The sequence below is a fragment of the Carassius gibelio genome, chromosome A7, assembly GCF_023724105.1.
Source record: "Carassius gibelio isolate Cgi1373 ecotype wild population from Czech Republic chromosome A7, carGib1.2-hapl.c, whole genome shotgun sequence".
In the NCBI taxonomy this organism is placed as follows: Eukaryota; Metazoa; Chordata; class Actinopteri; order Cypriniformes; family Cyprinidae; genus Carassius; species Carassius gibelio.
The window spans coordinates 32,731,503-32,747,938 of record NC_068377.1 but is presented as its reverse complement, the minus strand read 5'-3'; the positions used below and the strand labels follow the sequence as shown (position 1 = coordinate 32,747,938).

Below are 16,436 nucleotides of genomic sequence, written 5' to 3'. Positions count from 1 at the left end.
ATACATGGACTGTCATATTTGAAGTTGTTTTGTTGTAGACCATGTTTAATTGCACAATAAAGGGTGGGACATTCACTTTCTGTGCTAGCAGGCTAAAGTTAGCATTTTCCAAGAACTCCTACTGCACCTTTAAATACTGTTTAAATTACATAATTTTTTTATTTAATATATCAAATTCAATTCAATTCAAGTTTATTTTTATAGCTTTTTTAACAATACAAAATCGTTACAAAGCAACTTTACAGAAAATTACGTTTCTATAATATTTAGTAGTAGCTTATAAGTGGTGACTGTCAGTTTGTGCGCATATGACAAGCTTTTTCAGAAGAAAAAAATAATACAAGACGTAGTCTATGGAAGCATATGGGTAGCAATATTCAATTTGGAATGTAATATGCAAAATGACGATGCACTATGTAAAATGGCAATGCATTTCTGTATTTACATTTGCATTTTCCAATACATTTGTGCAAGGTATGGTACAAAATTAAAAAGAAGATTAAATTACATAATTTTCATTTGCCATTTCACACACTAGTTTTAATATGTAAAATGAACACTAATTTACCGGTTTATACGTTGCAAAATTAAATGAAAATGTATTACAGAAGGGATTAGATATGTATAACATGTTCAAGCAAAAACTGTGGCAAAATTATCACTCAAATGCTATTTTTCTTAATTGCATTAACAGTCACAGTCAGGACACTTACGATTGCATTTTCATTAAATTTCCCGCAGTGAAATGAGCAAAATTGAAAATGCATTCTGAGCCGATCACGTGTCCGCCCCCTCCCGCCCTGTCAATCACTGCGTGAACAAGGCGGGGCTTGCAGAAGGTCAAGAGACTCGAGACTCAAGAAGACGATTCAAGTGAGAGAACATGGACAGGACAGAGGGTCCGTGTACGTTTTGATCAGTTTGGTTTATGGCTTCAATATTTGCACTTGTGGACGGAGCTGAAACGCTGCTTTCATCTGATTGGTTGAATCCCTCCACCTTCAGCTCTGCCTTTTCATTCTTTCAAACAGAATAAGAGTCAGTGCGAGTGAAGCACTGTAATGTCTGAAACCACCGCTCATGTTAATTAGCATAATATTTGAATCAGATGTAGCTGGGCACATAATTCGTGCTGCTGAGACCTGCAAATTATTTCTAGGTTGTAGTATTGTATGAATATTGTCCCACTGATAAATACAGTGCAAATAGTTCTGTCTCTTTGGATAAGTATTGGAAAACGTAGATGTAAATACAGAAATGCATTGCCATTTTACATATTGCATCGTTATTTTGCATATTACATTCCAAACTGAATATTGCAAACCCATATGCTTCCATAGTAGTCAGCCAGACGATGAATACTATTAACAGAAATTATTATTAATGATGCAGTCACACTTCTCCTAAAATAAAATTGAAGACATCTTAAGACAAATCTGATTATCTCATTGAGACATATAAAAGGATCAACCCTTAGTATCCTGAGCAGAGTAACCTGTCAAGAGTCATAGCCTTGTGGGCAGCACATATGTGAAAGCACAAGTGCATCTCAGACAGCTAAAGTCCCAGCTAAAGGTGCTTTCCTGCTCCTGTTTCCTTCTCACCGGTCCAGTAGTTTCATATCTCTTTTCCTATTGTCCTGACAATTAAAGGTAAAAAACCCAAAATAATCAAGAAAAAAAGAGAGAGCAAACTGTAAAACATTTTTATAATGGGGTCTTGAAAGAAATTACAGCAAAACAATAAAGAGATCTCCCATATTTCTCACAGTCCATCCTCTTTTGGACTAATTTCTTTCAGATTTGTATCATGTATCAGTCATGTTTACTTTATTTATCTTAAGGATTTTTAGGAGAAATATCTGAGACACCGTTAATACTAAAATGAGAAATACATGAGAATCACAACTAGAATGAAAGAGTAAACTCTGAGCAATTAAATATTCCTATTATGGAGTCTTGACAGAGATTGCAGAAAGACAGTAAAGAGATATTATTTTATTCTACCACATTCTTGGTTTTTATATCCAAAAATTAAATACTTAAAAAGCAAGAGAACAATAACAGAACTTAACCAGTCAAACAGCATTTTCATGATTATTTAACAGATGCTGTTATCCAACGCAAAATTAAAATGTGGACTTGTACACATATTATGAATATTACAGTCATTAGAAAAAAATCATGTTCGCCAACATAATCATCAGTCCTCAACAAATATGCGGTAATAATGTTTTCAGCCATCATTACCGTCAGCTAGTGCTTGATGGACTGGGTATAAAGGACTCGTGTCTCCTCTGGGTTTAAAGTATCAGTATCCACGATCTGCCAAGAGAAAAATTGGAAATAAAAACATAATTTGGAATTCTGATACAAATCTGCTATATAATCTACTATACAATGTCACAGTTTTGTGTAAAGTTAATTCAGCCAATAGTTTTATAATATGTTTTATTATATTATTTTAATCACGTTCTGTATTTAAACTATGAGAAAAGAAAGTAATTACCTGCTTCCATTGTTTTCTGGGATGATTCAAGGTATCTGGATTAATGCAAATCAAAATTTATGGTTAAAATATGATGATGATATATGTGGCTCTTATAAAAACATGAAGCTAGTTGATGTACAGTAAACGTACAGACAAAGAAGCACAACAATACCTCTAATGTGGATCTTTTGAATCACTATCAGCAGAACTGTAATCACAATCATGGTCATGATGTTCAGTGTTGCCAGAATTACAGTAATTGGGTTCCATGTGAACTGTAAATCTGAAATAGTCACATAGATGTGAGATTTAATGTGCTACAATAAATACATAAAATACATCACTTTCAACTTATGACCAAAATCATTGTGGTACTAAAATAATTTCTAGCAAATCAAATGTTACCTTCAATGATCAACTTAGTTCCATTTCCAAAGTGTATCTTCCCACATGTGGCAACAGCGCAGTAATAAATCCCAGCATCAGATGATCTGAGTTCAGTCTGAGAGAGACTGTAGACACAGCTCTGGGTAGAAAAGCCATTCTCTGATCTCTCCATACACTGATCACTCCTGTTATCACTGGTGTAAATGAGTCCTGTATGAGAATGTTCTGATGAATGTCTGAACCAGTAGACGCTGTATTCTCCTGCACAGATCTGACTGATGACCGAACACTGCAGAGACACTGAATCTCCTGGATGAAGTCTGTCAGATACTGGCCGCTGGAGAACTGTGTTACTTCTTATTCCATCACTCTCTGAAAGAAACGTAACATTCAATTTAACTGTAAATACATTAAAACAACACATATATGTAAAGTCAGATTGTGGGTGAAGCTCAGTATATTGTCATAAACTCACCTTTACGTAGAAGAATCGTCCCTTCTCCAAATTTAACGATGTTCAAAAATCTCACAGCACAATAGTAGGTTGCAAAATCATATTCTTCCAAGTGTATGATGGTCAAATTAAAAGAGCCATTTCCAGTTCTGATACGATATTTATTTGTATTTTTGAAGCCATTTTGATATTTAACACTTCCAGAGCCGTGTTCTGAATATGCTACGAGAAGTGGTTTCTTGCCAAAAGAATGTTTATACCACGAAACAGAGTTTATAAAGTCATCTGAGTGAGAGCAGGGTAAAATCACATTGCTTCCAAATTCAGCAACTAGCAACGGATGTTGATGAATAAAATCATCACTTTCACATGTAACATCTAAAAGCAAAAAGTGGAAATGTTAACAAATGGTAACATGGTAACAAACATAAATGTGAAATAAAATGGGCAATTAAAATACAGTTTTAAACTTACTTGCAAATGTGAGAAGAAAAAGGGTAGACAAAACTCTAAACTTCATTTTGCAGCACCTGTATTAATCTAAAAGAGAAATAAGCACACATGAATAGAGAAGTCTGGTACATACAAGTGTGTTTAAATGGACAAAATTAATAACCTTTAGATCACTAACAATTTAAACATACTGACTCTGTTAATATTCAAATCAATTCAGATAAGAGAGCTCAATCATTTTATTTTGTTAATAAAAGTACTCTCACACACACACACACACATATATATATATATATATATATATATATATATAGATATATATACATACACACACACACACACACACACACACACATATATATATATATATATATATATATATATATATATATATATATATATATATATATATATATATACATACATACATACAGGTACACATAGTTTTGCTATCCTTAATATGGTAAAGATCTTAAATGTTTAAAGGGATTACTTACAACCTTAATAAAAAGATGTGAATTTTATATTACAGTCATCTAATAACGATTGAGGTAAAACAGATCCAGTATGTTCCGCTTAGATTCCGCTTAGATCACGCAGTACAATTAAAATATGTATTTAAAAGATATAAAAGTCCCTGGTTATTTGGCTGAAAGTGTATGTCTTATTTCAGGCTGCTTCCTCTTTATATATACGGCAGTGTTTAAAGATCAAACACTGACACTTTGAAATTTGACTGGTTGTTTTAGAAAAAAGGGCGGAACTAAATTCCCTTAATAAAATCTCATTACAGACTAGTATGGCGAAGACATGAGAAACACAATTGCAAAAAATGTCAGCTGCCAATTAGATCTACTGTACTTAGTGTGTTCAGTGTGACTTATTGTAGCATAATTTAATTTTGAATGGTTTCATTTTGCAATTTTTGTTAAATTTATCCCCAATAAAAGTATCAACAATAGTCTGTTGAAGGAGACACATCCACATATTCCTTAAAGCTGACCTGGTATTTGGAGAACAATTCAAGGATTCGATACAAAATTAAACTTTTGGGCTTCAATTCAGAGATACTATTTTACTTTATTATCCAAACACAATAGTCTCTCAAAACACACTTCAAGTAACATAGGAATGGAGCGAGGCTGGTGGAGTTAATGAGAATGTGTGACACCTGCCCCACTCACTGGTCTCGAGTTTTGGAAGAATAAAAGGAGGAGTGTCAACAGTGCTGGACGGGAGAGGACCAGGCCTGGATTTTATTTTGTGTTTTGTTTCTGTTCGTGCACGACAGTCATTCACAAGGGGCTATCGCGCTGTTTTGTGTTTATTTTATTATTAAAGTTTTATTTAAATGTTCACTGGTTCCCACCTCCTTCTTCTCGTGACTACGAACGTTACAATGTTACAGTCAAGAATCTTAAAATGAGCATATCATCTGAGTAGTACAAGTGCATGGCCTATCACAGTGTGAACTGGCTCATGTAATTCCTAGGAAATGATGATACATAAAATTAACAATAAAATGCTAATTTAACAACTACAACATAGTCACAAAAATTCAGTCGTAGTTTTGTAAAGACAAACCAAAACTAACATTAACAATTAGCTAATGTACGGAAAGAGAGAGAGAGAGAGAGAGAGAGAAATGTCCTCACGTTCCAAAAACAGTCATTTACATTTAGCAGATGCATTTATCCAAAATGACTTACAGTGCATTCAGGCTATGATTAGCTTTTTACCGGAGTGCTCCATAGAACTTGCACCCACAACCTTTCATACTGGTAAAGCAACGCTCTGCCACTGAGCCACAGGAACCACAAAATTTGGCCCAACATCAAAACTCTCTGTGTTCTCTCTGTGCAAGCAAATCCATCTGTTTGTCAGGGCAAACACGTAAAATGTTTATTAAAGGTCCTCGCTTTTTTGAAGCTCTGATTGTGTTTACAGTGTGCAATATAACAAGTGTTCACATGTTTCGAGTGTAAAAAAAAGTATTCCTCTGTTTTCACTGTCATAAAAACGGGCTGATGACTTCTTTGTTCTATGAAGTCCCTCCTTCAGAAATACGTAACGAGTTCTGATTGGGCCAGCGGTTCCTGTGTTGTGATTCGACAGCAGATTAGAGCATGCTGCCCTCCTGGTTACACGATTGGACTCGTTTTGAGAAGCAAGTGGGCAGGAGCATGTGCTGGAGATGTACTTATAATCACAGGAGCGTTTTTACTGACGAGATGCGCATGAAAATCGCATTCGTTTTTTTGCACAGCCTTAACATCTAGTTAACAAAGCTAAACAGTGTTGCCCTTTGTGTAATACGTTACAAGAAACTGTTAAACGCACCAACTTAAATAATAAAATACACTTACCGGTTGTGGTCCATAAACAACGCCTTCTCTGAACTGAGAGGGAACTGCTCCATCTTTCAAGAATAATCTTTGTGCGAATCCGGCATTAAACTGATTGAGATTGAGGAGATTGAGGCAGCGCTAGTGTGTTTGCTAGTTTCAGTCTGGCCCTGTTCGCATTTTCCCGTCCAGCGCCACGTTGTTTAATTTGCTGGTCTAAAAAAAGAGGTGTGTTCAGGCGCATTGCTGGCACACGGGAAGTCGTGGCCTAATGGTTAGAGAGTCGGACTCCCAATCGAAAGGTTGTGAGTTCGAGTCCTGGGCCAGCAGGAATTGTGGGTGGGGGGAGTGCATGTACAGTTCTCTCTCCACCTTCAATACCATGACTTAGGTGCTCTTGAGCAAGGCATCGAACCCCCAACTGCTCCCTGGGCGCCGCAGCATAAATGGCTGCCCACTGCTCTGGGTGTGTGTTCACAGTGACTACGTTTACAAGCTGTTAAAATTCGGGTTATGGTCGGGTTAAGGTCACTATTTGGGTTTCTAAAACATTCGGGATAACCCGTTTACATGCGTGAGCAGAGAGAGTTACTCCTGTATACATGGAATGTGTAATCAGTCGCCAATATCCCGATGTAAACAGCGACGCACGGTTAGCGTCTGGACGTAAGATGTCATTTCCAATTCTTCTTCCTGTATCCAAAGACTCAAAAGACCAAGATTCCTTGCAAATAGAACATGCGCAGAACACACATTTTGATGGGGATATGCCGAAATGCGTTTACAAGACCAAATATTCGGGTTAGAAAAGGGGTACCCCAGGTATAATATCCCGGTTTTTAAAAACCGGGATATGAGCGTATCCGGGTTTTTGCCAGTGTTTACATGGCCGTGCGCGACCGGGTTATTGCTAATATCCCGGTTTTGAACGGGTTATTGGCTGCATGTAAACGTAGTCAGTGTGTGTGTGTGTGTGTTCACTGCTCTGTGTGTGTGCACTTCGGATGGGTTAAATGCAGAGCACAAATTCTGAGTATGGGTCACCATACTTGGCTGAATGTCATGTCACTGTCACTGTCATTGCTATTTTAAGGAGCAGAAAATAGACTGCGCCATAGACCAGTTCAAACCTGGTCTAAAATCAATGGTGCAATATATATATATATATATATATATATATATATATATATATATATATATATATATTTAAAGAGCGCATTGGTAGAAAATGCGCCTCTGGGCGGGTCCACAGTTCACGTTGACTTTGCTTATCACACACAGGGATACACATCACACAAAAATGATAAATGTTAAAAACAAAAGAATTACAGTGTAAAATAATATTGTTGTGTAGGCTACATAAATATAAAAATTTAATGGATAGTCATTGCGTAGGCTATATTAGAATTAGGCTACCTATTTGAAATTCAGCCTATTACTACGTATAATAAATGAAATTGGCTAATTAAATGAACAATTGTACAATACACACACATACAGAGCCGGATTACCCATAAGGGAACTTGGGCCAGTGCCCAGGGGCACCAACCATTCACAACAACTAGGGGGGCACCACATGACACAAGGTTTAAAAATATTTTTCGTAAATTGTTTTATTATTAACTTAAAATTCTTAAAAGACCATGCATAACTCGTTTATAAACACTAACTTAATAATAATAATAATAATAAATTATAAATAAATAAAGATTACATGACCATTATCATTCACCTCCTTCCGTCCCCAGTCTGTCAGAGTTGAGTTGGTCCACAACAAGTACGTGCAAATGTGTATTTTTTTAACGGCTACAGAAAATGAACCAAAATGGACAGACGTCAATTGAGTGGTTTTGCAAAAAGAAAGTTAAAGAAAGACAAGGACGCTAGACGTTTAGCTACAGTTCAAAATGTTCCAGGGATCGAAAGTTTTTTTCTAAAACGAGTGAAGAATGAGCTCAGGACGACAATGACAGAAGCGATTGACTGCACTCTCGCTTGCTCTCCCTGATTACCATTGAAGTTAAAGTTAAAACATTACCGTCTACAGCCGCGAGAGGGCGCTCTGTGCTGCTCAGTGCTCCTGTAGTCTACACTGAAAACATAGAGCGCCGTCTCGCAGCTGTTGACAGTAATGTTTTCTATTGGTTTTTGGTTCTAAATAAATGCAACTTATAGTCCAGTGTGACTTATATATGTTTTTTTTTCCTTGTCAGGGCGTATTTTTGGACTGATGTGACTTAAACTTAGGTGCAACTCGTAGTCCGAAAAATACGGTAGTTGGATAAGTTAAGAAATTATATTTGATTTGAGAAATCACCTTAATTATGTCTGGGGGGGCGGCGGCATTTGAGGTATAGTACCCAGGGGCACCACACTGTCTTAACACGGCCCTGCCTGCTTGTCCTGTAGATGACCTGCTCGCGCGCTTTAACTTTGTGCACGAGCAGATCGGTTTCTTCGCTTGAGCAGCGTTGAGCTTTTCCGCCAACAAATTCCACCATGTAAATATCCAACGAAGGGGGTCAGGAGGTCCCTCAGTCACTTGTTCGTCTCTATATCTCTTTCTATTTTCATGAGTTTATCTGTGCGCTGGTAGCATCAAGCTTATTATTAATTGCTTAATAATAATGTATTGCTTACTTTAGTTTGCTAAATTAATATATACGCACATTGCTATTGGAGAAATAAAACCTTTTATTCAAATTAATTTACTTTGCAAACTGATTCCAAATACACACACCGAGGACATCTGCTGATCACCTGCATGTTATTGCAAATGTAAAGGATCGATGCACCGAATCTTACTGCCATACAAATTTGTATAAAAGGGCAATCTACAACATACTTAAATACTAATTTCTAAATCTTTGAATATGTAACATATAATGTGATTAAAATTATTTTATACATTTTTGTTTCAAATAAAGTTAAAGTAAATCATACTAATTTCATATTTGTTTCTTTTAAATACTTCTAGTCCATTTATATTTCCTTAGCATAGTTTTTATGGAATTTATTTACTAAAAAGGATAGATCATTGACTGTCACTGGGTGACTTTTTGCTCAGGGGCATTCAGTTTATTTTGAGCCTATCTCTTGAACCTAAATGGCATGGAAAGAATCACAGAATTTTTCAGACATATGTAATGGATTGGGATGTAGTATGGTCTTAGTAAATATATCTCTAAATTAAATAAGCTTTTGTCAGTCTTGGCAAGGTATATTATTTTGTGTGTCTGAAGGATGGTTGCAGTATAAGAGCTACACATATTCTCAAGTGCATAAGCAGGCCCGGCCCCAGCTCTAAGGTGTCAAGTGGCTCTCAACATGTAAAAGCTGAGCCTGATAATTGTTGTTGTGGTAGTAGTTGTTTATACTAATAATTAAAGTATATACAATCTTAAGTTAGAGAACCCGTTTTTATACAGGTCACTTTTGTGAATCATTCAAAAGATTTTGCATGATTTCATTTTCATTTTCATTTTCATTTCTGCATGTTTCCACTAGACATAAAACCAGGGAGTAGGTTGTGATAAATATGTTCACATGGAAGGGTTATTTTTGACTTCCACAATGGAGGCAACTTTTTTTTTTTTTAACAATGGTGCATGTGTGGTTTTGATTCAGAGAAGGGTGTGAAAACACACCAGTGGGTCAGTCCTGTGGTTGGAAAATGATCAAACATTGATGTATGCAAATCATGCTTGCAAAAGTATGCACAGAGGTGCAAACAAACATTATCTGTACTTATTTATGTATATGTATATGTACATATTGTATATATATATATATATATATATATATATATATATATATATATACAGTACAGACCAAAATAGTTTTCTTTATTTTCATGACTATGAAAATTGTAGATTCACACTGAAGGCATCAAAACTATGAATTAACACATGTGGAATTATATATGGAATTATATACATAACAAAAAAGTGTGAAACAACTGAAAATATGTCATATTGTAGGTTCTTCAAAGTAGCCACCTTTTGCTTTGATTACTGCTTTGCACACTCTTGGCATTCTCTTGATGAGCTTCAAGAGGTAGTCACCTGAAATGGTCTTCCAACAGTCTTGAAGGAGTTCCCCGAGAGATGCTTAGCACTTGTTGGCACTTTTGCCTTCTGTCTGCGGTCCAGCTCACCCCTAAACCATCTCAATTGGGTTCAGGTCTGGGGACTGTGGAAGTCAGGTCATCTGGCGCAGCACCCCATCACTCTCCTTCTTGGTCAAATAGCCCTTGATGCCTTCAGTGTCACTCTACGATTTTCATAGTCATGAAAATAAAGAAAATTCTTTGAAAGAGAAGGTGTGTCCAAACTTTTGGTCTGTACTGTATATATATATATATATATATATATATATATATATATATATATATATATATATATATATATATATATATATATATATATATATATATATATATATCTACAAGTAGATTGGGTAAATATGCACTGTATGTGTATGTATTTTGAAAATGTTCACCAAAATTAATATTTCCAGTATTTCTAATACTTAATTACAATTTTATATACTGTTCATAAACGTTTATTTTTTTTTAACGATTTTTTTTACGATTATGTCATTATGTCAGTGCTAAAGATATAATGTTTCTCCGCTGATGTTCACCACAGCAGTTCTCAGTCTGTACTGAGCAGCTTCTTCCTGTCACTCACTCTACAGGAAATGATGTCATAAACTGTGGCCTCTAACTGGAACACTTGTTTAGTATCATATCTTCCTCTTATATGGACAAATGATGGTTCTGTTTAAACATGATTTTGTGATTTGTGGTTGTACTTGCCACCACAGTCTTTATCAATCAAGGCAAGCTTTTTTGCATTTTATTATCATTATTCTTTTATCACTTTGATGTTGTTACGTTGCAGTCACTTGTGGACGTTTGTGGTGAACGTAGCTCAAATGACCTCTTGATTTCAGATTAAAAGTCAGTCAGATAGCAGAGACTTCTGATGTGGTACAATGGTTTTAAACTCTTATATTTTGTATGTCTTCAGTTTCTCGAGTTCAAATGCTTTACGTGTACAAATAATAATGGCAGTTCCGAAACTCACACTAATGTTTCTTAAACTTACAAACCCACTGGACAGATATTATTAACTTTAATGTTATATCGCAAAGTCTGACAGTTTTTCAATATAGTAGCATACAGAATCTAATTATGAATAATTCCCTATAGTACACAAAAAACATAGTACATGTAGGTCAGATATGTTTTGAAAACAATATTTATTATAACTGGGCATCTGTGATCAAACTAAGCATGCTCAGCATCCTGCCACTGGTACCGTTTAAACTTGTTGATGTGAATTTCCCAGAACAACATTGTGTTTTTAAAAATACTTTGCACCAATAAGCAGTCTTTCCGACCACAACATTGACCTCCCTTCCAACTCTTTGATCATACTTTTCACCCAAGATCTATTTTGAAGAGACTATATTCATAGCTCTTTCCATCACTTAGGAGTTATTTATTTTATTTTCTGTCTGCTAGCAGTGCTACGCAGAATGCTTCCATTCAATGTGACCTTATATTTTTTTTATTTCCGAAGGGACAATGTGTTCCACATACTTAGAATTGATGGTTAATGTAAAACAGAGCTGTCAGTCAATTAACTGCATAACAGTATTTCCAGAGAAATCTCCCAAATTAAGGTAATTCAAAATCATTAATGTGGCAGATGATTAAAACATTTAATAGACATTACAAATAAAATTAAAGATCTAACATTAAATGATGAACTGGTATACAATTATAATTTCATCATTTATTTAGCATTAAAATTACAGGAAAATATCCTCAGTGTTATGTTTTAAAGACGAATGCATTTGTCATTCTTTTTGTGCGTTTTGTGAATTCAGTGCAAAAATTCAATAAATTTAGGGCCATGAACTCTGTACTTTCTTTATTTTATATGCGCTTATATATGTAATTACTTCTTTATGTAAGTGTTTGTGTACACACACACAGACACACACACACACACACACACACATGTATATAATTATGTATAAAAGTTGTTGTTCTTTAACATAGGGAAGTGTAAGACTATATAAAGGCAAACCTCTTTGTGTTCTCTCTTTCAGTCTCACTATTGAGGAGGGACATAAAACCTGTCTGATGGTTTATATGACCAAACCCTATGATCTTTAATGATGCCTGTAAGTATACAGTTTTAAAACAGAGATTTGTTTGTTAGAGAATAGTAGTAGTTTGTCAGAGTAACTTTTTAGTATGTCAAGCTTATTAAATACAGTACTTGACAACCGTAATGGAAGTTTTGAAGTTAGGTAACAGTGTCCTGTAAAGTACTGCCTTGAGAGTAATTTTGTATTTTTGATGTTGTTGTTATTATTATTAGCATTCTTTCTCTGCATTTGACAAAATAAAGGAAAATAAAAGATAAATTATTATTATTATCTTTTTATTATTATTTTAATGTGTTCTCTCCCTTCTATTTCTCATGATAGAGATTTTCATTTGTTTGTAGCCAGCTCTACAAAATGCTTAATTTTTTCATCCTAGTAATTAACATTTCAAAGTGTAAGTAACTTCATTTTGCTACAATTAGACTAAATTAATTCCTGTTTTTACTTTGTTCAATTATTGTTCTTAAAAGCAAACAAAACTAAGTATCCTCTCTCCTATTCCTATTATATTGATTTCATTCAGGCAGCTCAGATAATGCAGACATTGTGGCTAAGAATCATCTGAAGATCGTTCAAGTTGGAGACAGTGTTAACTTAACATGCAATTTTCCGAAAGATCAAAGAAGAACCACTGTTTGGGTCAAACAAAGAGTTGGAGAGAAACCCCTTCCAATCGCTTCATCATATCAAGGTTTACCTGGGACATTTGAAAATGAATTTGACCAATATATAAAACGATATTTTATTGTAAAAGATGAAATCAGTTTTAATTTGAGCATCACAGATATAGAAGAATCAGACACTGCAACATACTATTGCATTCAACTGTTTTTTTACGTTTACAATCGGGGACGGAACTGACCTTATTGTAAAAGGTAAGATGAACAATCACAAGCTTAATTGCATGTTATATATTCTGTTTAATCAAATAAACAACTAAATATTATTTATCTGCTTTCTTTTTAGGCAGACACCTGAACATGCAGTCTGATCATGAGACAGCTGTGATAGATCCAGTGCATCCAGAAGACTCTGCAGTGGGACTTCAGTGCACTGTCCTCACTCAGAGCTGTGCAGGAGAACACAACGTCTACTGGTTCAGACGTGAATCTGCAGAATCTCCTCCAGGAATGATATTCACTCAGGAGAGCAGGAACGCTCAATGTGAGAGGAGCTCTGATGTGAACTCTACTGCACACAAATGTATCTACAGCCTGCCCAAGAGAAACCTCAATCACTCTGATGCTGGGATTTACTACTGCGCTGTGGCTGCATGTGGACAGATACAGTTTGGAGATGCAAGAAAACCTCACATGCCAGGTTCCCATTTAAGTCTCCATGAAAATAAATTCCTGAGATGGCATTAATATATTTAAAAAAATACATTTTTGTTTATTTGCATACTGCAGACGAATGCTTTCAGACACACTGGATTACAGCTGCATTGATTGTAGTAACTTTATCTGCGGTCGTGATTATCATTATGAGTGCACAGTTGTACAAGCACCAGCAAAAAGGTATGCTTTTATTTCATGTTAACAGGCAATTTTACATTTTAATACAGTGTTTAATATCAGTGAAACTGTAATATGAGCAAATTTACATTGTTTCTTCAAGATGGGATGCACAACATTCAAAACAGTCAACTTGCGGTAAGCTAAATGCTTTTTTTCTTCTATGCAATACATTTTGTATAATATTATAATACAGTATATAATATTTTCAGTTAATTTAATCACTGCTACCAATCTAAATATTACACTCAACTGTATGTTTTTATGAAATCTATTTGACTGAATGTTTCATAACTACTGTTCTATGTCAGGCTGACGACGTAGATGCTTTGAATTATGCAGCTTTGAGCATTCAACAAAAGCCCTCCACCTCTAGAAGACCCAGAGAAAGAAAATCGCAAGACAATTCATTATATGCACATGTGATATATCAATAAATTTGACTTAAATTGAAAAGTTCTAAAATTCAGAAGACTCTTTTTGTAAGCTCTGAAATTAAGAAGTTAAAATAGTCCCCAATCATTATTGTTTATTGATTAATTTAAAAATCAATTAAGTTGCATCAAATAAAGCATTTAATTAAAATCTTTGGTTAAGGGTAATTTGTTTTTAACTCAAAATGTAGAACTGAATTTTTATTTATTAGCCTATAATAGAATTTCACCCCTATGATAAATTCCATAAACCCATGCTTTAAGTTACGGCATCAGTGTTTGCTTTAAACACCATTGGATGTTTGCCATTACTGTACCTTAATTGCTGCATATGTATACATAAATATACATCTGTATACACACTCATGTGTAATATATTGGTGCATACATTTCTGTCTTACTGTAAACAGTCTAAAGTTAAGAAGTGGTCGTGAAAGTGACATATTAACAAAATGTGCTGAAATTTATAAATACCTGTCCGTGTTACTGAAGTAATATTCTTGAGAAATACTGCTTTTTTATGTAGTAGCATGACTTCATTAGATACTATATCCATCCAGAAATAGACATGCTTGTTCACAGATATGACTAAGGACATTAATAAACTGTTCATGAATATAGAGTGTGACACAATGTATTTATTGATTCAGTAATAGATTGTTCTAATAACTCATCTTGACCTTTGACCCATGTCCTTGTAGATCATGATTCAAAATAACCTTAATATATATTTTTGTTATGTATATAATTCCATATATAATTCCACATGTGTTATATATATTAGGGCTGCACGATGTGTCGTTTAAGCATCGATATCGCGATGTACGAATCCAGATAGTCACATCGCAGAATGTGCGATGTAGGCTGTCATAGTTGATCCGTTATTCATTAACTGTACGGGCCAGCTGCTCCCTAGCCATTGACGAATGTGATTCTCAGATTAATTGCACAGCTTAATCATCATAGAGTGAAAGTTCATCATTTGCATGTGTTTTTAAGTCCTGTCAGTTAAACAGGGCAGAGAGAGAGAGAGGCGCGTGCGAGAGAGAGAGAGAGAGAGCGAGTGAGCCCGGGCTACACGCTCACCGTCTTCAAACAACACAAGCGTTGTCTTGCCCTCTCTCCCTCTCTTGCGCATATTAATCACTTGACACGATGGTGTCGACGTTTAAATCATTTACAAAGAGAATGTAAGTGTGCTCACCCTATTTTTGTTTGAAAAAAAACCAGGCTCAGTTGGGGGGGGTCAGTTCTCCTCTGACCAGATGAAAACAGCAGTTCAATTCCAGGCTGCAGCAAAGTCAGATTGTGCAGAAGCATAATCCGCTTCCTGTGGCCTTGTCCCGGTGGTTGTCTGAGACACGCACACACACATATATACACATAGTTAAATTAAGCCAGTTTTTAAAAATGGAATTTGTCTTCTGTTACTTTAAAAAATAATATTGTCAGTCTTTTGCAAATAAAAAAGATGAGGACTGTGATGATTGTCTATGTGCAGGTAATGTTGTTTGTTAATGTGCATTTTACTCTTGCATTAAATAATATTAAAAAGCTGTTTTTTTTTTCTAATTGGTCTAAATTGGACCTCTTCTTTAAACAGCAATAATTTTGCTTTATGTATTTTGGCGTATTTACCTGTTGACAAGTGTATAATACAAGAGAACATAGAAATAGTATACGATGGACAGAGGTTGCCGATAAACTCCCTCTGGTGGAAAAAAAATGTGTCAAAACTATCCTGAGGGCATTAAAATGTAAGCCCTGTTGTGCATTTGGCAGCAGGAAGAAACAGGCTAATATGCTAAAAGTGTGAACTACTAACAATTGAATTGCTTACAAACTGCAGATGTTTGCTGAATTACATAAGCAGGGTTGTCCATATATGAATTAATAAATCAATTTAATTTATTTGTCAGGCAACTCATTTGACCTACAATATATATATATTTTAGTACTTTTAGCCACCCTGCTCGATTTTTACCTCCCACACTCATTCACAGCCCACAAACACCATTCTGAGCGGAAATGATTTTCACTGCTCTTTTCCATTACATGCAATGTTTTTTTTTATTCTGATACTTATTATACAGTATGTTCAACAAGCTAATTTTAAATAAAACATTTCACATGTCATTATTTAGAAGAAGCTTCAGTACATAAACAGACAAAC

At 35.1% G+C, this 16,436-nt stretch overlaps 1 protein-coding gene and 1 pseudogene across 1 annotated transcript; one reads left to right on the top strand and one right to left on the bottom strand.

Annotated features, from left to right (window-relative positions):
- Window positions 1-1,719: 1,719 nt before the first annotated feature.
- Window positions 1,720-4,419, bottom strand: LOC128017298 (immunoglobulin kappa light chain). The gene is made up of 7 exons (XM_052602615.1): window positions 4,285-4,419; window positions 3,806-3,871; window positions 3,353-3,709; window positions 2,896-3,249; window positions 2,663-2,773; window positions 2,509-2,543; window positions 1,720-2,324 (listed from the first exon to the last, which is right to left on the bottom strand). Exons 2-7 carry the CDS (start codon window positions 3,849-3,851, stop codon window positions 2,256-2,258), a joined length of 972 nt encoding a protein of 323 aa, XP_052458575.1. The 5' UTR covers window positions 3,852-3,871; window positions 4,285-4,419; the 3' UTR covers window positions 1,720-2,255.
- A 7,834-nt stretch (window positions 4,420-12,253) lies between these two features.
- On the top strand, window positions 12,254-15,458 carry LOC128017294 (uncharacterized; annotated as a pseudogene).
- Window positions 15,459-16,436: the final 978 nt, after the last annotated feature.

Coding starts and splice junctions, on each gene's coding strand:
- LOC128017298 (XM_052602615.1), bottom strand. CDS start 3,851: ATGAAGTTTAGAGTTTTGTCTACCCTTTTTCTTCTCACATTTGCAA. Junction 3,710..3,805: donor TTTTCTTCTCACATTTGCAA/GTAAGTTTAAAA, acceptor TTTTGCTTTTAG/ATGTTACATGTGAAAGTGAT. Junction 3,250..3,352: donor GACGATTCTTCTACGTAAAG/GTGAGTTTATGA, acceptor CGTTTCTTTCAG/AGAGTGATGGAATAAGAAGT.